The sequence below is a fragment of the Maylandia zebra genome, linkage group LG4, assembly GCF_041146795.1.
Source record: "Maylandia zebra isolate NMK-2024a linkage group LG4, Mzebra_GT3a, whole genome shotgun sequence".
Lineage (NCBI taxonomy): Eukaryota > Metazoa > Chordata > Actinopteri > Cichliformes > Cichlidae > Maylandia > Maylandia zebra.
In genome coordinates, this window is record NC_135170.1 from 20,918,273 (window position 1) to 20,932,076 (window position 13,804).

Below are 13,804 nucleotides of genomic sequence, written 5' to 3' on the forward strand. Positions count from 1 at the left end.
TCCATATTGTACCCCTGGGCCTCCCCACAGCAGTGGCCCACATGGGAAAGCAGACCAGGCGGTGGGATAAACCAATTACCCCCCAGTCTGGGTGGACTCCTGCCGGCGCACCATGCAGCAGCTCCGGGCCGAGCCCTCCTAGGCTCGATCCCCATGAGAGCCTGCTGGAATTCCCAGATATGAGAATAGTGTGGTCTCAAAGGCCTGCAGAGAGACTATATTTTGCTTGGAAATTTGACATGGTGGCCTCCTGGGACAAAGCTGAAGGAGGAGACTTCAAACTGTGCTTCCGTAGGATTAAAAAAAAACATTTGTGGAAGCCTTCATTTTTGTGGACCATTCATCAACATTAGGCACTTTTAGACCTTTATCCACTTCTTATACTCACAGATATCTCTGCAGAGACACATGCGAAGAAAATGGGCTTTTTTCTAAAACTCTGATCTCCAGAAATATTACCCATCTGCTAGAACTATAATAAAATATGCACATAACAAATTATATTTTCTACAGGTAATTACAAATTAACTTTTACTAAATGAGCACATTTTGGGTCTATATGCTGCTGTGCCTTGGCAGAAGCAAATATGAATACTAACAGGAATGATGGAGAAAAATCTAAACTAGAATATGAAACTAAATGTGCAAGAAGAGAAAATATTTATGGAGTTAAAGAAAACAGAGGGCTCTCCTCTCCTCTGACTTCTTGCATTCATGAGCCCTGATGGTTTCTAGATGACAGCAGCCGTGACAATGGTCATTATGTCTGCCAGAGGCCTAGTCGCCGCAGGGCCATTGTGTGTGCCCCATTCACCACACAGTCATTTACACTTTCATTGGCAGCTATTTAGTCCTCATAAAACGTTCAACACACCAATTTGTGAGCCCTGCTCAGCCAAGGAGAAGTGTGGAATAGGCTCAGAAAGCAGTTGCTTTAAAAGTCAATTAATTGTTCCCTTCTCCTGGGAGGGGCTGAAGGGGAGGATCCCCGGGCTTCAGGGGGCCTCACATCTGTCTATTCATCTTCTTGGGCCATGATGCACAGGCCACACGGCTCAAAAGAAACGCCCGATTCAGTCTGCTCAGAGTTGTGGCCAGCTAAGATTCTGTAATTCACTTCGAGGAAGGGTTATCCTATTATCATAAGAATCTGATTCCTGGGCGAAAAGATGTATTAAAGAGTGAAAGAAAACAAAAATGAGCTTGAAGGGAAGTTTGGCACTAAATCCTCTTCTGTGCAGACAGATATAAAAAAAAACAACACAGATTATGCTGCATGCAATGAGAAAGTGGGTGGGAAGTCATTTAAGTCATCACAAAGGCACCTTTTAAGAGGCCAAAGCATATTCTGTCTAAACAGAGGGCCTCATGAAATGTCTGTTTTATTCATTGATCATGAGCTCATTGCACTTCTCAACACTTCATCAGACACAGTTATGAGCTGACCACAACATCTGTGCAAACTGTTTAAAAGAGTGTGTAAAAAAAAAAACCATCTGTGGATTGATTGTGTAAATAATGAAATGTTGATTTATCTGTTACAAAAAAACATTCTTCTGAATAACATTATTTATGTTATTTATTTTAAAATGGCAAAATGAGCACATGAGAGCGACGGAGACGTGTAGACATATTTGATTTATTTAAAGCTCAGCAATCCGGAGTCTCAGTTGTTTCTAGATTTCATCCACTCTCCAACCGAAAAAAAAGAAAGGAAATAAAGTAAAATATCTACGGCAAACATCTCCAGCTGCAAGAAAAAAGATCACTGCACTGCGATCCTGAATCAGAAAGAAAAGAACTGCCTCGTGCAGGATCCAACAGACAGGAGTAAACACAAAACAGATGATTTCACAATGCTGTAAGTGATAAAACGTCGTATATATGTACACTCCTATTCAGTAAAACAAACTGGCAATAATAAATGGCTGTGCACCCTCCTGCCTCAGTTCATAGGGCAATTGTCACAGAGAGGCAGCAAAATGAACAACAGTTAATGCAGGGAGAGGCACAAAAAGAGAGCAGCAACTCAACCCCTCCTTATTCTCCCAGGACTGAGGGCATTGATGGAAGAGAGACAAAGGCCGGCCCTCTCTGAGCTGCAGTGCAGGAGGCCCTGCTGGTTAACTCTATTCTCCTCCTCCAAATTAGTTTTTATCACCAGCATTTCAGCGGCTTTTCGCTGCTGGTGCCACCTTGGTGGAACGTGACAGCAAGGATCTGAAGTGCGCCAGTGCAGAGGTGGTTAGACTTCTCAGCTCAGTATTGCTAAGATGACTCGCGCACACACACCCCTCCTCAGTCTAAAGGAAAGTCGCAGGAATTCTGGCGTGCCGTTCGGGCATTGTGGTAGACAGACAGGAAGTCTTTGTATCGCGGGGCACACCCTAACCAAGCTTCCCCAAAGTGTTCCGACCCAGTGAAAAGAAACTCTCCGTCTCCGGGCTTGACGTGGCACTGCAGGAGTGTGTGGATGTGTCCACGCCAGGACTGACATGACACCAGTGGATCCAGATGTTGCTCAAACACTCCACTGCGCTGCCAGTACACCCTCGGCGCTGATACCTCCACTGAGGACATTTGACGCCGAGAGTCATGGGTGACCTTTTTGATGTAGCCTCGAACAACTTAAAAAGACAGGAAAGCAGAACCACGTGTTTACGCCGCATCCAGTGGATGTTTCAGATAAAGTGGTCACTTAATTAGGGGAAAAAGCTGGCTTGATGGGGGCTAAACAAAGGTTAAGTGTAACAAGACAGAGGACTATTTTTGAACTGGGACATATGAAGAACTACTCAAGCAGAGTTTAGTCTCCCTTTAAAATGAACAAACAAAAGCACAGACAAAAAATGTCACAGCCTCACTCAGCAGATCATCAACATCTGTTTGAGTTTGTCTGCACTGCTGTTGTCCCATTATGCAGCCTAACATGAGATGGGTTTTGAAGTGTTGCCAGGTGGAGAGTGCATTCAGCTGTAATTCAATTAAATTTTGTTTATATAGAGCCAAATCACAACAACAACAGTCACATAAAGGCATTTTATATTGTAAGATAATGACCCTATAATAATAGAGAGAAAAAGCTCAGCAATTCCCTAGAAAGCATTGGTGACAATAGGAAGGAAAAACTCCCTTTTAACAGGAAGAAACCTCCAGCAGAACCAGGTTCAGGGAAAGGCAGCCATCTGCCTCGACCAGTTCAGGATGAGGGAGTCAGGAGAAAGGAGATCCTTTAGACAGTGGTGTGATGTACAAGATTATATTTCAAGGAAAATCTTACTGTTGCTGAGTCATTAAGATAAATTCAATGATGCAGCTGCAGGAAAAGCCAGAGGGAACAAGAACAATAGCAAGAGACGTGTCATCTTGTCATCTCGCTGAGTAAGATACCCACCAAAGTCGCTGCTGCAGATAGCCATGAGAAGTTCTGTGTCATTGCAGGGTCGACAGGATGCTGTGGGTGGAGAAAATCATTTCACAAAATTAGAAATGTGCTCTTTGCTGGGCAGCTTTGTGACTATCGAGTCATCTGCATCGAGTAATCTTCCGCTTGTTCTGCTATGTTGTTTCTCGCCTTACCCACTTCTCTCTGTCAATCACGTCCTCGCTCGGCCTGCTTAGCTCTCTTTTCTCTCCTAACCGTCATGATTCAAAGCTCTATAGCTGACAGTGACTGACAGAAAGGTGTCACTTCTCCTCGCCAACACTTCACTGACCTAAAATCTGACCCACATACCGGCTCCATTCATCCCCCTTCTCACATCACACACTGAAGAAACCATGGCTTGGCCAGAGGAATGCTGCTTCTAGCCTCTGCCCATCGCACCACCAGATCAAAAACCCACGCTAGTCTCGACCCCACGTTTGACTCCTTTTGTATCTGCCTAATTGACTGACCCCGTGCCAATGCAGGAGCCTGCAGGAGTCAAACACTCCACCAGACTGGCAATACGGAAAAGATAAACCTGCAGCTGTCTATTATCGGCACAGAATGACATCACCACACTGAAACCAGCCTGCACACATGGATAAATGCTAATAAACAGACAAGCACAATGATAAGGCATTTGTGGAATCTGCAAAGTATTTGCAGTCTCAATTCAGGCCCTTGGCCCGGTGCCCTCCAGCCACTATGCAGTCTGCTCGGTCCCATCTGCTTTGTCCCTTGATGGAAACCAGACAACTAGACTGACCAGCAGCTGCATGCTGCAGTCCACAAGGCAAGACTATAATTCAATAACCACTTTTTTTTTTCAAATTGGGAATTATGACTGGTAGGCAAGTCTCCCTCGAAGATCCAAATCTGCCTTTTAAAGTCACTATAGCAGTACATACCTCTGAAACCATGAGAAATATATATATATATATATATATATATATACACACACGTATATATATATGTATATATATGTATATATATATACGTGCAAACGTGACTTTAAAGCAGAGCCTTTACATTAATACTGCGATATTGACTGAAATGATTTTGCTTTAGCAAATAAGAAATATTAATACGTTCATAATGGTGCTTTATCGGGACCTAAAGCCAAATTTTGATTTAGGTTCAATGTCCTCGAACCAAAAGATTACTACTCACTCTCCAGCCCGCTGGGGCCGAGGTTTGGCGCAGCACTCCTGTTGGTGAGCAGCTCGTATTTGAAGCCCACCGTGCGTCTGTTCCGCGGTCCATCACTCTGAGGGCTGGCCTGGAGGTAGATTACGGGCTTGTGAGGTCCGTCTGCCCGGAAGCAGAACACCTGATACTCCGGCCGCCCGCTGTCCGTCACCAGCAGCTCCAGCTGCCCGGCACGCTCAATGAACACGCTGGCTCCGCCGAAGGAGGGAGACGGTTTGATGCAGATGGAGGTGTGCCGGGCGGAGGACAGATTGGGCTCGAGGACCACTCTGAGGGCCTGACCCGGGTAGACCCACCTCACCGAGCCCTTTGTACAGCGTAATCGCACCTGGAGTACAATCCTGGAATCCACGCCAGCTGCAAAACCGCTGGATTCGGGGGGGAAATGCCAAATCAAATACTGCATGGATGTCATCACTACTAATAAAAACTAAATGGTTCGATCCTTAATAAATTATTCAACCATATTAATCTAACAAAAAACTCAAATGGACCAGATTCCAACTTATTTGTTTATCCCTTCTGCATTAAATTTAAAAAGTCTGTTCATAAATTCCGACCATCAGATCCGCAGATTTAAATATGAATTATTCATTAATGTTCTTTCATCTACCAAGCCTCCTGTTTTAATCCTCTTAACGGATTGTAAATGTTCTACAAAGCGAACGGTTTGAAAAAATATAAGTTACATAAGAAAAGTATCAAAGCTTCTCCCCAATCTTTACCCGAGGAGCAACATTGCACTCAGTATTTTCAAAAAATCGTTTAAAGAAAAGAAAAATCCCATCTGAAATCAGAGTTCTTACCTTCCAGTCCAGTTACACAAATCAGCTGCACAGCGGAGAGCCAGAAAACACGTCAAAATAATCAGATTTGGCAACATCTCACCCACACAAAGATAAAAAACCCCAGAGAGGCTGGTAGCAGTGCATGGCTGGAGAGTTTGTCAGTGAATAAACAGAGTGAGGGCTTTCTGCTGCTGCTCTCTGGGGACTGGGGCGGGGGGGCATCGCTCCTGTGCTCTCTCTCTCTTTCTCTCCCTCTTTCTCTCTCGCTACACAGCAGTTAGCACACTCTCCCCTCTCTTTGTCAACCTCTAATTAGGAGCGATCCAGTTGTTGGGTACTGCCGGCCAGCTCTTTGTCTTTGCTCTATAAAGACACAATCGGTTTGAAGGCCCTCAGCCATCTGTTAACATCTTTGCGCTTTTCTGCACTGTAATTCATTCACTCCCGAAGTGTTCAGGGTGTATTATTAAGTTTTACTGGAGTTCTTAAGTTGTATTTTGTATCTGATTCATTCAACTTTCAAAAATGTTGCTTGCCATAAAATTGCTTTCATTTTCAAAAAAAAGTTACAGTTCCTGGGAGGGGAAAAACGTCTGATTTCAAATCCCCGACTGCGTTAAGAGAAGCCTGATCTCTGTATAGACATTCTTTTAGAGGCAGGCCATCTACAAACAGAAAGAGCAGGCAAAGGAGGAGGGAAACATGCATCCGAACTTGAGCTTCATCTAGTGGCGGGATGATGCACCGCAAGGTCTCCCCACATCTGGAAGGCAAAGTAAAGCCTGCTGCGGGCTTCTTCTGCAAAAGAGAGCGAGTGCAGGAGCAGGCTGCTCCCCTCCTGCCACTAATTCTGCAGCTGGGTACAGAGTGGAGTGAGTCACTGAGTTGTCATCAAAAATTCATCCACTGAGGAGCTCTTCTGAATTTTTAACCTGCGGGGTCTTTGTGTTTAAGTAGGTTGGCATCCCTTTAAAGTCCCGCTGGTAGCGACATCTCGTGGACGTGTGCGGAACGTAACAGTAACGTAACTGATCCGAGAGCTGGCGCTTCGTGTTTGTCGAAAACGCCCTGACAGGAGGGGATTTTGACAATGAGTAGAAGCAGTCACGGGGACAGTCCCCCCCATCAGATGTCGCCTCAGCTGCTTGTAAGCCGCAAATATGGAGGAATCAAATCATACCCGACATTACAAGTGTGAAAATAGGCTTGGTAGTTTTTAGTCCCTGTTTACTATACGCCTTTTTAAAATCGTGAAGTTCTTTTTCTGTTATTTTAAATACGATTATAGAAGTGTTCGCCGCACTTCCGTTTCCCATTTAAATATGACCTTGTTTGCAGCTTCAGTTCAACATTAGAAAACGTTAAAGAGGTTAAAAATAAACAAACAAATTTAAAAAAAGAAAAGAAAAGCAAGAGTCAATTTCCAGGATCGGCTCACAGAGAGACAAAGCTAACAAAAAAAAAAACAAAAACAAAAACAAAAATGAATGGAGGCTTTGTGTGTGAAGCGTGACCTCTTACAGTGTAGACTGGATCCGGAGGCCAAACGAACCAAGGTGCTGCATATCATTAATAATAATATAAAAACTACAATATCTACACGATCAATCCATCGCTTTAAATTCGTGCATTTTGTATTTTTTTTATTTAACTTTTAATGAAATGTATTCATCGCTCATGTGCATTCGGGGCACGGGGTCACGGTGTCTGTGGTCATGTCTGCAGGCTTTATGTCCAAACCACAAATCACTCAAACTAATTACAGATGTGTGTCATTTACTGCGTTTATTTCTTTATTTATTTGACTAAATAAATTCAAACTGTTAACGCTAACACTCAATGCCTGACTGACAGTGGCGTTAAGGCCTCTCTGTGTCCATAACGTAAACGCGATCTCATCTACTGAGATAATTAATTACAAAAAAGAAAGAAACAGATTCAAAGATTATAACTTTGATTTTTTTTTTAAATTTATTTTATTTTTTCGGTCTTAGGTTTTAAAGCTCCACAGTTCATTTTTTACTCTCGAGTTAAAACCCTTTTCTATTTTTTTTCTATTGAATTAAATGTAAAAACTAATGATGAAGTTCATGATTTCTTCGGCGTGACCTCAGGCCTTCACAGTATGAAGTGAAGTTCTTGGGAACGTAAGCTCCACCGTTTGGCTGCCTTGACAAAATTTCCAATCAAAATGTTTATTTTTAAACGATAAAAAGATTTTATCTGCTAACAACATTTTCCATGCCCACACAGGTCAGTGCTTACAAAGACTTTGTCAGCTTTCACATGTTTAAATAAGCGTTTTAAGGTCAGGACTTGACGCAAAATATAAAGTCGCGATAAACAATTTTCTGGAGACACTTCTAAATATGAATCTGTGCATTTCCTCTTTGTCAGGAATGATAAAACATTACACATTATATTTACATTATTTTTGGATAATAATACACTCCCACGAATTAATATGAGCAAATTAATAAAAAAAACCCCAATTACAATAACCTCTGATCTTAATTAAAATCGCGGTGTTTTGTTGAACGCAGGATGGTGCAAACCTAAAGCTAGAAATTGGGCTGAATCACGTACAAAACTTCATCACAATTCAACCAAAGCCACCTGTCAGCCAGCGAGAAATCGTATTTGGCATCGCTGTCAAAGAATGTTCCAACTGAATGAATTTTAGCCAGCAAAGATTGTTCCACAAAGACCGCGATCAGATAACTCTACAGAAACTCTGCAAGTATAAACAAACAGTGCAAAAAGAAATAGTGAGAGCGGGTGGACAGTCAAAGAGCAACAACAGCAACAACAACACTCCTTAAACTTCAGTTTGATTTTAATTTCATCAGCAGCGTATTAAATATCGGTATGTACACGTTTGAAAGTTACATAGAAAAAATATAGTATTACAGTAGGCCTGTTTGTTAGTAGCTTGTTACACAGTTACCTCCTTGGCAGGTATTGGCCTCCTCTGAACTACATGAAATACTCATCTTTTATCTTTGAAGAAGCCTTTGTCCGTGCTGCTCTCTCTGACGGTGACTGTCAGGAAGTTCAAGGTGACATCGGTTACGGTCACAGTGTCCAGGTGAGCGAAACAGGGGGTCCAGGATGAGGCTGGATGCTCGGAGGATTCGTGGATGGAATCGGTGTGTGAAGGTGAAGCTTGTTCCCGGGGCAGAGAGTTCTCGTTCGCTGCAGGCCGCTTCATGCTCAAACAGTGAATCCTGTGCCTCCCCTGCTCGCTTTTGCGCAAATCCGAAGCTAATGCGCACGGGTAAGAGAAGCCCGCGCCCCCCAAATGTCTCTGCTCGCTGTGGGATTTGGGTGTTATCGTGGTTTCCTCCTGAAACCTCTTGGTCAACTGCATGAGGCAGTGATCTGACGTCTCCCCGTGATGATGCGGGCGTCGGCTGTGGTGAGACGTGGGCTCATTCGTGAACTTGCTACGTTTGGCGTCTGGCTCTGCTGAGCTGCTGCCGTCGTCTTTATCATAATGCATGTGCATTTTGGGTTTGCGTCCTCTCTTTTTGGGGAACTGCTGAGCAGCTGCTGGAGTTGTTCTGGGTCTTCTCTCCAACTCTGGTGGGCGAATGTGGACACTTTCCCCTCTGTTGACCGCGCTGGGCGGGAAGATTGTGGGAACCACGGTGCGCAAACCCTCCCTGGCCCTCGGTGTTATGATAGGCTCGGGGATGGGATAGGAAACCTGGATCCCTCTGTGAGCCTCTCTTCTAAATTCATACGTCTTTTCTTTGGCTTTGGCTTTGGCCTGAGGAAGCAAAAAAAAAAGAGAAGAAAAAAAAACCCAATTACATTTATGACGAAAAGTTTCCCAGAATTGAAAATCTTAAGTCTCTTGAGCAAATGTAAAGTTTTAGAGGCCTTGACCTAAAGTTTCTGTGATTTAAAGGGAATGAAAGGCTGTAAGAATGAAAATACTGTTAATATTCACATGTAAAGTCATGTAAAGTTCTTTGTCCAACATTACATGACCAGAAACCTTTGAGAAAAGAGATCTTTGGAGACATTTTTTCAAACTTACAATTGTTTTCAAAAAACTGAAACCACAGCACAGTGGCATCAAAGTTTATAGGAGTGCACACATCACTGAAATGGTTCAGCCTGTGCACATGAAGCCACGCCTCGGAAAGACAAGCGAATAAAACGGAATACCCAGAAATAAATACAAACACTCACCTTTAAAAGAAATGTCTCAGGCTTGGGTCCCCTCTTTTTCGGCCCGAACATCTCCCTTTCTCGCTCCCTGAAGAATTTTTATAAATCGTTAAAAGAGTCCGCACGACACAATAAACAATTATTTTTCATTAAGTCAATGATTAAATTGGAACATCTCATTTTACTGGACTATGGGCTGAAATTCAACCCGCTTCCATCAGCTTTCACTTGTAAGCTAAATACAAATCGAATAAAGCGAAATATATATGCATCTGTTTGGGATTTATTTATTTATTTTAAATGGGCGACATCACATCTTGCAGCTACTTAAAGTGGCTCTGCTGACACTTTCCTGTCAGGAATGGGGATGTGGGGCTCATAGATTTAAACCCAGACTAAATGTTTTATTTAAAGTGACACTTTTGCAAAATGCGCGGTGCCAACTCGATTCTGCAGGGAGAGGGAGAGAGAGGCCTACTTGTTTCACTGTCAAACCCTCACCTCTCTTCGAAGGCAGAGAAGAGACGTGCATCCAGAATGTTTTCCTCCGGCTCCCAAGTGCTGTACCTACGTCACAACAACCGAGAGGAGAGGTGTTTGGCGACACACAGACACACACTGAGAAACGCTCATTTGTCAATGCGCAAAAACACGCGCTCCTGACACTTTTATCAAAGCAATCTCGCTTTGCTCGCTCTGCAATTACAGACTACGTAGCAGGACAGTGACGCATGGTGAACTCAGCCATTGCTAAAGCTAGTGTAGACTTCAACACATCTCAGCGGGCTGAAAGCGAGATGTGTTCAAACACCTGCCAGGTGCACACGAGCCAGCAGGCGCACGGCACACGGCACCGCCGTACACCGAGTGCATGAAATGCATTTTATTTTTTTTTAAAAACAAACCACACATCCACAAAGCTGAGTAACGCCACACTGTGTGATGGTGCAGTTGTGCAAGCGGCCAGGATGGAGCGCTGTCCTTCACAGCTTCGGTTATTATACTCACTTCTGAGACCAACCCTTCCATTTCACGAGATATTCCCAACGACCCTGCAAAAACAGACCCACAACAGAGTCAGGTTATCAGATGTCTACGTGTCGACACTGCAAACGCACATGTTTGCGTTAGAGACGCAGAGACACAGCCTGCGGGTGGAGGAAAAAAAACAGCGAATACCCGTCTGATTCGCCGTTTAATGATGGACTCGGCTGCGAAGACGCTCTCACCGACAGCCGAGAGCTCCATGGTTCACCATGCACCTCGTTTATTTCTGTGTTTTTTATTATTTTTGGCTTCCCCTCGTCCTCTTCGGGTTGTTTAATTCCGCACATCCCATAATACGCACAACAGGACGTCATCACGTCTTTTTCTGTTGCCAGGCGCCGCGGTCGGTAGGACGGATCGTGGCGGAGCGCATTGGCTCAGTTGTTGCTACGTGCTCCGGATTTCTGAGTGAATGGGGCGGAGTCTTGTGCTGTGGCTGCTGTACAGGAATGTCTGGCACAGTGGACTAAGCAAAGTCAGAGGGTCTCGGAGCGGGTCTACTGACCCCCCCAGAGGTCCATGAGGGGGTACAAAGAGCCCTCCCCTACACGGCGAGAAGAAAACGCTGAATTCCACTAGAATAAAAAAGAAACGCGAACAAAGATGGAAGACTAACTCCTTTATTTAATGAAAGATTGTATACTTAAAAAGCTCAAATAAAGGTGTAAAAAATCCACAAAATATAAGTCTATAAAAAGCAGAAGCATGAACTACTCAGCGCTAAAATAACAGGCTAATAATTATTATGATAATAATGACATGCAGATGCAAATGTATTAAATGAAACCGTATCAAGCTTGTACTGAGTAACCCCGGGTTACTGTTTTAACTGATCTACAGATCTAAATAATTTTTTTAATGACCTGTTTATTATAAAAACATAATTTAATGTTAGATGTAAGCAGTGTCGTGTTCACACGCCGAGTCTCTAAAGAAGGTTGTTCCCACTTGTTCCCATTGCTCCGTCCTTGAAACACTTTCACTGTCTGTGTCCATAATTCAGCCAGCATGGCTCAAATTACATAATAGATAATAGAAATATTATTTAAAAATACGAATTTTAAAATTGTCTGTTTTTAGCGGCAATTCCGGGACCTACTGGTGTAAATCTTTATGGCAGAAGAGAAATCTCTGGCACATAAAACAAAGTCGGTTTGTTTTAATTTGCTATTTCAATGGCAACAGTTATGGAAACGATTGTTACAAGAAGATCTAAAGAGTATGAAGAGCAAATTTACGATTTAATTTTAAGTTCTGCAAATTAACGCACAAGCAGCAGCATCCTGTCAGAGTTTATCCTGGGAAGATGTGAGAGGAAACAACATGTCAGGGACTTTGAAACTTTGAGGAGAAAAAACTGTCCAAGTGAAATTTCCAATCAAAATTGTAAAATTTAAAGGATAATCAGATTTTATCTGCTAACATTTTCCACGCCCATACAGATCAGTGCTTACAAAGACTTTGTCAGCTTTCACATGTTTAAATAAGCGTTTTAAGATCAGGACTTGACGCAAAATATAAAGTCGCGATAAACAATTTTCTGGAGACACTTCTAAATATGAATCTGTGCATTTCCTATTTGTCAGGAATGATAAAACATTACACATTAGATTTACATTATTTTTGGATAAAAATACACTCCCACCAATTAGTATAGAATAGAATCGAAAAATCCTTTAATTGTCCCACAAGGGGAAATCTGGTTGTAACAGCAACCAGAAAGACACATATACAAACAAACAGTACACAGGACACAGAGCAGAAACATACACAATGTTTTTCTTACATATTTACATCAAGGACAATGGTTACTATAAACAGAGTAATGTATGGGCAAACTAATTAAAAAAAACCCCAATTACAATAACCTCTGATCTTAATTAAAATCGCGGTGTTTTGTTGAACGCAGGATGGTGCAAACCTAAAGCTAGAAATTGGGCTGAATCACGTACAAAACTTCATCACAATTCAACCAAAACCACCTGTCAGCCAGCGAGAAATCGTATTTGGCATCGCTGTCAAAGAATGTTCCAACTGAATGAATTTTAGCCAGCAAAGATTGTTCCACAAAGATCGCGATCAGATAACTCTACAGAAACTCTACAAGTATAAACAAACAGTGCAAAAAGAAATAGTGAGAGCTGACAGTCAAAGAGCAACAACAACAGCAACAACAACACTCCTTAAACTTCAGTTTGATTTTAATTTCATCAGCAGCGTATTAAATATCGGTATGTACACGTTTGAAAGTTACATAGAAAAAATATAGTATTACAGTAGGCCTGTTTGTTAGTAGCTTGTTACACAGTTACCTCCTTGGCAGGTATTGGCCTCCTCTGAACTACATGAAATACTCATTTTTTGTCTTTGAAGAAGCCTTTGTCCGTGCTGCTCTCTCTGACGGTGACTGTCAGGAAGTTCAAGGTGACATCGGTTACGGTCACAGTGTCCAGGTGAGCGAAACAGGGGGTCCAGGATGAGGCTGGATGCTCGGAGGCTTCGTGGATGGAATCGGTGTGTGAAGGTGAAGCTTGTTCCCGGGGTAGAGAGTTCTCGTTCGCTGCAGGCCGCTTCATGCTCAAACAGTGAGTCATGTGCCTCCCCTGCTCGCTTTTGCGCAAATCCGAAGCTAATGCGCACGGGTAAGAGAAGCCCGCGCCCCCCAAATGTCTCTGCTCGCTGTGGGATTTGGGTGTTATCGTGGTTTCCTCCTGAAACCTCTTGGTCAGCTGCATGCGGCAGTGATCTGATGTCTGCCCGTGATGATGCGGGCGTCGGCTGTGGTGAGACGTGGGCTCCCTCATGAGCTTGCTATGTTTGGCGTCTGGCTCTGCTGAGCTGCTGCCGTCGTCTTTATCATAATGCATGTGCATATTGGGTTTGCGTCCTCTCTTTCTTTCTAGAACTGCTGGGACACTTGGAACGTCAGAGCAGCTGCTGGAGTTGTGTTGGGTCCTCTCTCTCTCCCCCTCTGTTGACCGCGCTGGGCGGGCAGATTGCTGGATCCACTGTGCGCAATCCAGCAATCTGGCCCTTTTCTTTGGCTTTGCCTAAGGAAGCAAAAAAAAAAAGGCCTTCTTGTGCTTTTTATTAACAAAAACGGTGCAAAAATAAAGCTTCACGTCGACTTTATGTGTAGTGTTCAAGTAGAAAA

At 43.2% G+C, this 13,804-nt stretch overlaps 2 protein-coding genes across 2 annotated transcripts; both read right to left on the minus strand.

Annotated features, from left to right (window-relative positions):
* Nucleotides 1-1,619: 1,619 nt before the first annotated feature.
* LOC101468220 (meteorin-like protein) lies at nucleotides 1,620-8,143 on the minus strand. Its single transcript, XM_004558338.3, has 4 exons — nucleotides 5,443-8,143; nucleotides 4,598-5,004; nucleotides 3,395-3,454; nucleotides 1,620-2,627 (listed from the first exon to the last, which is right to left on the minus strand). The coding sequence occupies exons 1-4, from the start codon at nucleotides 5,517-5,519 to the stop codon at nucleotides 2,299-2,301; spliced, it is 873 nt and encodes a 290-aa protein (XP_004558395.1). The 5' UTR covers nucleotides 5,520-8,143; the 3' UTR covers nucleotides 1,620-2,298.
* A 99-nt stretch (nucleotides 8,144-8,242) lies between these two features.
* cbx8a (chromobox homolog 8a (Pc class homolog, Drosophila)) lies at nucleotides 8,243-11,004 on the minus strand. The gene is made up of 5 exons (XM_004558337.6): nucleotides 10,783-11,004; nucleotides 10,612-10,655; nucleotides 10,105-10,170; nucleotides 9,625-9,691; nucleotides 8,243-9,196 (listed from the first exon to the last, which is right to left on the minus strand). Exons 1-5 carry the CDS (start codon nucleotides 10,849-10,851, stop codon nucleotides 8,414-8,416), a joined length of 1,029 nt encoding a protein of 342 aa, XP_004558394.2. The 5' UTR covers nucleotides 10,852-11,004; the 3' UTR covers nucleotides 8,243-8,413.
* Nucleotides 11,005-13,804: the final 2,800 nt, after the last annotated feature.